The sequence below is a fragment of the Mugil cephalus genome, chromosome 2 (genome assembly GCF_022458985.1).
Source record: "Mugil cephalus isolate CIBA_MC_2020 chromosome 2, CIBA_Mcephalus_1.1, whole genome shotgun sequence".
Lineage (NCBI taxonomy): Eukaryota > Metazoa > Chordata > Actinopteri > Mugiliformes > Mugilidae > Mugil > Mugil cephalus.
The window spans coordinates 21,577,802-21,585,170 of NC_061771.1; the positions used below are offsets into that span (position 1 = coordinate 21,577,802).

General features: G+C 39.3%; 1 protein-coding gene across 2 annotated transcripts; it reads right to left on the minus strand.

The window, feature by feature from the left end:
* Positions 1–1,111: 1,111 nt before the first annotated feature.
* Positions 1,112–4,803, minus strand: LOC125004311 (microfibril-associated glycoprotein 4-like). Of its 2 annotated transcripts, XM_047578827.1 has the most exons (5): positions 4,652–4,803; positions 3,353–3,550; positions 2,180–2,276; positions 1,863–2,030; positions 1,112–1,599 (listed from the first exon to the last, which is right to left on the minus strand). In XM_047578827.1, the coding sequence occupies exons 1-5, from the start codon at positions 4,658–4,660 to the stop codon at positions 1,328–1,330; spliced, it is 744 nt and encodes a 247-aa protein (XP_047434783.1). In that variant the 5' UTR covers positions 4,661–4,803; the 3' UTR covers positions 1,112–1,327. The 2 variants fall into 2 exon arrangements, with proteins under 2 accessions (XP_047434783.1, XP_047434782.1); XM_047578826.1 differs by lacking the exon at positions 4,652–4,803 and having other exon boundaries at positions 3,353–3,574.
* Positions 4,804–7,369: the final 2,566 nt, after the last annotated feature.

Below are 7,369 nucleotides of genomic sequence, written 5' to 3' on the forward strand. Positions count from 1 at the left end.
AAGTTATTCTACAACAGTAACAGTTTCATTTAAAGAAACTCTTTCAACAATCTGATTTTATTTTTTCATTCACATTTTCATAAAAGCAACTGACTAAAACAAAAGAAGCAATAGTATTTAATGCTCTCCCATGTTACTGATACTGATATAAATGGGGGGATAAAGTAGAGCTAACATATGGTATGTCTTCTTGTTCCTCCAGCATACTTCTCTTTGGAATTTGAAAATGATGCCAACCTACCTGTTGGTATCACACCTGTTCACATATAAATCATTATATAGATAGGACCTACCCATTAACTGACAGATGTGGATTATGTAGGTTTCCAAAGTTATTCCAGATGCACCTCAGGCCGACCGTAAGTCTAATGAGCTTCTGCAGCACAAGAGTGACACCATGTGTCAGGACAACACTCATTAAAATGTCTTTAAAATGTCTTTAAAATGTGCTCGGGCTGAAGAGTCTGTTTTAAAGTCTCACAGAGCTTTCCACATTAAATTTTTCTGCTGTGATCATTTCTGAAGCCTTCTCTCACATGTGGCTACCATAGATCGTCTCACTTATATCACAAATATATCCCAATAAATTGATGGTGTCCAGATGTTAAATTCATCAGACTTTTGTGCCATCCTAACATCTGATTTAGCTCTACCCGTAAGTCGATGTTTGTCGATTTGAGTCACATTTCTCAACCACTGTCTGACGATTGTAGTCTCTATCTTCTAAAATCTATTGCATTATCCTCCAGGGAGAATTTTAAATGATCCAGTACTTTTCTTTATGGCCAAAAATTCTGCAAAACTAATGACATAAACATCTGCTGCAGCTGCACTTTGAGCTAATGAGCGTTTGTTAATTGCGTTAGCTCATTAGGAAATGCTAACCTGACAAATTAAAATGGTAAAAACCATAGAACTGTCACTATGAGCATTAAAGCACCCTGATATATGACGGGTATGTATTATTAAATATTCAGTATGTTCGTTCAGCAGTCGGTGCATTGGGCATGTTGACATGTAGACATGTAGCTAAAAGCTCCTCTAAGCCTGAGCTCAGTCTCACAGAGGTGCAACCGAGCTTTAGACACTTAAAAAAAAAACGAACAGCTGACAATTATTCAAGGTAACTTTAATAAAAGCCAATACCAACAAAACACTTAAACTGCAAAAAATTAGCATCTGCTGTAGAGTGGAAAGTTTAAATAGATAAGGAAAGAAATACAATCCACTCCTTATTTAAAAAAAATATATATTGTTCAATATTAAATATTGTTCTGATTCAGGCTTTAGATGCCGTTCTCCCACTCTATCCTCCAGCGATGGCAGACTAATGTCCACATGAACACTTAGCAACCGATCTGATCTTCATGGCAACAGTCTTGAGGGAGTAGTTCCAGCCTTTCCATGCATGCCAAATGACGTGGACATTTTCAAACCCGATGGCCCCATGAGGTGCATACATCCCGGTGGGGTTGGCCATGTGGCAGGCGTTGTACCAGAATCCACCCAGAAAATGCTGAGCACAGTTTTTTTCCCAGTTATCCTGGTCTTTGTCGTAAGTGGTGAACTTCATGGAATTTTGGTTTGTCAAACTGTCCCCTGTCAGAACAATTTACAAACAATGTTTCATCAAATAAATGGGCCACGTCAGCATATGGTTTTATAAATTAACCAGTTATTGTTTGCTGTGTTGTGTTCAGGTTTCAAAGACCTATTTTACAGTTCCCTTAGCTAACAGTGGAGTACCAAAGAGTTATAAATGAGCAGTCTTCACTTGAAAACTTTTGTATTGATTCAAGACGATGTTCCCTTCTGCCCTGACATTCATCTTCTCTAACGAAGACTCACACACTGACGCTAACCTGCATTTCCGCCGGTGAAGCTCCCCAGGTGAAGCTGGTAGCCGCTGTCCTCTGAGTCAACTGAGAAAGACGAGTACTGAGCGGAGGCCTCTCCTTGCTCCCAGTCTTCCATGTCGACTCGAAGCTCGTTCTTCTTCCTCATAGTCAGCAATAAGATGTTTTCCAGGCCTGGAAAGACCCCCAAAGCTCTGTTTCATTTCACAATCTAAACATCTCTGAACCTCATTTCCCCTGTAATTAATGTGGTAGTCTGAAAATAATATGCTGCATGATTTCATGTCACCCTAGCTTAGGTGAAATTTCCTCATTGATCTTACCCAACCAGTATTCTCCAGCTACATTCCCAAATCCCGTCTTATAGTATTTCCAGGGCCTGTAGAAGTTTTCCGTCCCGTCAATCCTCCTATGAAACACCTGAGAGTGCGAGTGAGAGTCAAAGAGACGGGTTTACTAACATGAGTCAACACTTGAATCTAATAACAAGTCTGTGATTGGGTTTAGAGCTTCATCTACACTACCAGTCAGATGTTTGGACACACCTACTAATTCAGTTCAGTGAGAAGGTCTCAACATCCAAACATTTGACTGGACATGGGCCCTCTGAGGCTGTCCTATGTCCTATGTCTTGCAACAGGATGTTGTTAGTTGAGGGCTTTAGTTCCTATGGGTTGAGGGGAGGGGTCATCCCACAGATACTTGATCAGTTTGGGATCTGGTGAAGTTGGAGGCCAGGTCAACACCTTGTGTTTCTCATGTTTCTTGTGTGTGTGTGTGTGTTTGTGTCAGGCTGCATCCTGCTGGGGATGGCTGCTGCCATCAAGGAGTGTCATTGCTATGGGGTGAGGGTGCCTGGTCTGGTCTAGGTGCTACATGCATATCTAATGCCAGGTCCAAAAGTTTCCCAGCAAAGCATTGAATTGCCACAAGATGGTCAATGTTAATTATTTCTCCTGTCAGTGGTCATAATGTTGTGGCTGATTGGTTTATACCTGTCAAATCAAATCAAACTTTATTTTTCATACATAAAAGATGCATCTCAAAGTGCTTTACAATCATAGGCCTTCTACAGGGGATCTGCGACCCCTAGTGGTTCCATGGAGGTACTGCAGGGGGGGATGCAACATCTTTGGTTGATTATACATTTCATATATGTACATATATATAATTTTCTCCAATAAATTAAAAAATAATTAATATTCATTAACATGAATCCAACATCACTGATTCAGTGCAGTTTGGGGCCTGAAAAACGAACTCTGCTTCACATTAAAAACAAACGCCACTAACCCCTCTATGATGAATAGCTTATTTTAAGATTAAAGCTTTATTCAAAGGTCAAACCAATGAAATAAAGCATGTTAATTAGTTAGCTTTAGCAGTTAGATTTAGATTATAAAATATGGATGTCTCAGTGACGATTCAAGGCTTTAAACTGGTAACAAAGTAATTTCACTTATTGTCATAAAGAGAATATAAAGTGTTGTACTGACCGTCCATCTGCCTCCGTCGGTCTCCATGTCGCAGTAGACATTCAAAGGCGAAGCTGGGCCTCCTGGGTAGATGGTGTACACCCCACTGGCACTTGTGTTGTCACGGTGATAGATGTCATCACAGTCGATGGGCAGGTAGAACTGGGAGTCGGAGCGGACTGAGGCAACCAGAACCAGCACGGTTACGACAAGTGTCTCCTGCGTGAGAAGAAAGGAGATCATAGCGTCAGTCACCATCAGTCATCTTTTCTTTCTTTCTTCTGAATGAAGCTAATAAACAGATTTTGTAAGTGATAACTGATGATTGATTATTGCTTTAACCAACTAAGTAACTTTCACTTCTTGTATTTCACATGGACCTGTGAAGATTTAAAAAATAAAATGTAATAAGGGGGAAACAAGAAGTAAACATGACTCTTTCCATCAGCTTGTTCATACCACAGTTACAACATTTGGGTTTTCCATGCGGGACGAGTCTGAACATGTCAGTCTTACAGCAGTGTTGTGATTATTGTTAGAAATATAACTTCTCTGGAGAATTTAATAAGACTTGGGTATATAAATAAATTTTTATTTATTTTTACTTAAAAATAGCCTAATGCTAAAATATGAATCTTTATCTATTCTGTGTTTGTTTACAGTGAGTTCAAAGGTCTGAAGTCTGGAGACAGAACCTGGGAACTAAGAGCGGTGGTTAATATTTAACTAACTATATCGAACAGCCATCATTTAAACTAAACAACAGAAATAGATTATTGATGACATGTTTTATTTATCAGTTTGGGTTAAGTTTTGGGCATTTTTGATGATAAACTCAAGATTTGTTCTACTATTAAGATGTTTTTGGTGCCGACTTTTTGACTCTCGACATGATGCATTCCCAGTCAAAGACGAACTCAGCAGACTCACATTCACAAGGCTCTAGCAGCATTGTGAATGTGAAGCTGGAAGAATTGTTACAGATTTTTTCTAAAGCATATTGTACCTGGTTAACCCCACGCCACCAAGACGGTGCTAAACTGAGGAGCCATCTCAATCCTCACCTCATCTCAATCCTGTCTTCAAAGCTTCATGCCAGCAACAATAACTGAAAGTAAAATTTGTTTGTTTGTTGTTTTAAACTTGCCACTAGATGTAGCATGACCCAGTTTCCCTTCTCTAGGGGATTAATAAAGTATCTCTAAACCTAACCACATGAATGAGATTCATTCCACTTTTTCGAAACTACATTAGATAGTTCACCGTTATGACATATAAGAATAAATACAACAATTGTCCATGAAATGCTTTGAGTTTTACCTGCATCATCCTTGCTCGGGTCAGCGCTGCCTGGGTCAGTCTTGTTTCAAATAGATCCCACTGGGGAGCAGGGCACTTTTAAAGAGCCCACAGAGGGTGTGTCTGTGGGAGCATGTGACATAGATGCTTTGTTTACAGAGAACAACAGTCATGAAGGTCTTATTATTTTTGTTGTTGTTGCTAAAGTCATATTGTTGCTTTATTGCTTCCAGGGATGTGGCCCCTTGCCAGACATGAGTTATTCTATTTGACTATAAATTAGACTTTTTAAGGCTGATTCAGATGTATCCTCTCAACAGATTTTAGGCAAAATAAATAAATAAATAAATAAATAAAAAACACCTGAAGAAAAGAGACAAAAGAATGAATACCAACACTTTAAACTCTTCACAGTGATGAGTGTTTAGCAAGACGAGGGAATCTGGCCCCACGACCTCTGTATCTGAAATCATCTGTTCTTTGTTCCTCATCTAGTTATCCATTAAAGAAAACTGTCATCTTCTATCGAGTCTTTAAACAGGTGCAAACAGCAGAAACAGGTGACGTGCAAAATAGGGGAAACTCCTAATTTAGTAAACCCTGTCCCGTGTGGAAAACAGGATGACACAACGTAAATAATTAGGCAAACACAGATACACAGACATGTAGCAGTTGTTTGCGTTTTCCTATACTGAGGAAATGAGAGTATCTACAGTATTTCTCTGGGTCCTTTCTAGGTGAAATTGTGAAATTATACTTTCTCTCTATATTATATGAAAGAGTGGAAACATGTTGGAGTTTACATTCCTCTCTCACTGGACAAGGAAACGCAATGCGACACAATCCATGCCACCGGTGCTATGCACTGTTTTGCCAACTACTTTTGTAAATTTGTCCACTATGCTAATTCTGTACATATTTTTATTACACTGTTTTCTATTTTATTTGACTAGATAATACTTATTTCATTTCTCTTTATTTTTACTTGTGGTTTTTAGGAATGTTTCTTTCATGTGCTAAGCTACTGTGAGGTAATTAATTTCCCTCGTGGATCACGACAGCCTGTTTAAGTCTAACTTCAGTTGCTTTTAAGATGAATACTTTAAACGGTGGATAATAAGACAAACTTTGAAAATATGACACATTAGAAATAGTAATTTCCAACCGGTTTATTGTTAATAATCAGTTAACTGTTTCTCACAAAACCTGCGTGTGTACGAGGCCACAATTCAGACTTCTTTCTCTCTAAGTGGTTTCATTTCAGTAAATGTTCAAAAGATCCAGTACGTATCAGCAAAAAATCAAAGATTAGAAACCACAAATGTCTGTCTGTATCAGAACTGTGTTGTTTCTTCTTACTTCTGCAATAAATCACCTGAACACAACTCTTTTTACTTTATTAGTAGTTACAGCTGCAGCGGCTGCAGCTACACACTGATGCTTCAATAATAACAATAATGTGGGCAGGTCAAGATCAGGTCACATGTAAAAATGATCATACTAACATATCATTCATTCATTCATTCATTCATTCATGTTCCATTGTGCTTGTATCTTTTTTTTCCATTTATTGTTCATACCCTACATACACCTTTTTACTTTTGGTATTTTTGCTGCTCTCTTGAATGCTGTTGTAAACTGCAACTTCCCCATTGCAGGACAAAAAAAAATCTTAATATTCAGAGTCACTGCGTGTGGGGCAGGATACGCCCTCAACATGTCTCCAGGCTATCACAGGGCTAACACAGAGAGAGAGGGACAGACACCACTTACCCTCATGCCTACGGTCAATTAACCTAACAAGCGTGTCATTGGACAGTGGGAGGAAATCAGAAACCAGGCCCCAGTAGGCCGATGTATTTGAACCCAGAACCTTCGTGCTGCAGTGGTAACCACTGGACCACTGAGCTGCCCTGATTGACATTTATTCTCAAACTAAACAGACATAGAGAGAGATAATGATCACTGAACTTGCTATTGCGGTTGTGTGACATGTCTATACTTGGAACTGTAGAGGCGACTTGCTCTAGAATGACAATGAGTCACAGCCCTACATAAAGAGGTCAAGGGTAGCTCAGACAACTGTAGATGGAGTCCACAGATGCATGTTCAGTTTGGGATCTAGTGAATTTGGAGGCCAGGTCAACACCTTGTGCTGTTTTTTTGTTTGTTTTTTTAAGTTCTTTTAGTTGTTCCTAAAATGTTTTTGTGTGCGTGTGTCTGTGTCAGGCTGCATCCTGCTGGGGGTGACCTCTGCCCATCAAGAAGTGCTGTTGCTATGGGGTGGGGGTGCCTGGTCTGGTCTGGGTGGGAGGCAAATGTCTAATGCCAGGTGAAGATTTAAACAGATCAATAAGGAGATATCAAGTGAACATTTATTGAGGAAACATGAACATGCACTGATTGCAGCTTTGCACTTCTCTCCATAGCCTATTAATAATGAGACTCAGGTGGTGGACTAAGCTATTTTGTCACCTTATATAGACATTCATCAAAGTGGAACAAATAACAAGGGGACAGGTCTTCATTGTGGGACTTTCATGTGATACATTTAGACTGCACGCATGGTGTTGAGCAGCCTAAAGTTAAAAGCAGTATGTGAGAACTGTGGCTTAACTGGAAAGGAAGTTGTTTAATACACCACTGTGACCACATGGGTATCACACTTTACAGAAGGAAACAGTTAAGAGAGCATTTCATCTTTTGTGCAGTCATTATATATTTTGACCATCACGCGAA

Bases quoted from the DNA above. Each gene is read 5' to 3' on its own strand.
- LOC125004311 (XM_047578826.1), bottom strand. From the start codon at position 3,574: ATGATCTCCTTTCTTCTCACGCAGGAGACACTTGTCGTAACCGTGCTG. The intron at 2,277-3,352 runs GTCAGTACAACA...TCGCACTCTCAG, and splicing joins CCGACGGAGGCAGATGGACG to GTGTTTCATAGGAGGATTGA. The intron at 1,600-1,862 runs GTTAGCGTCAGT...TTGTTCTGACAG, and splicing joins CTTCACCGGCGGAAATGCAG to GGGACAGTTTGACAAACCAA.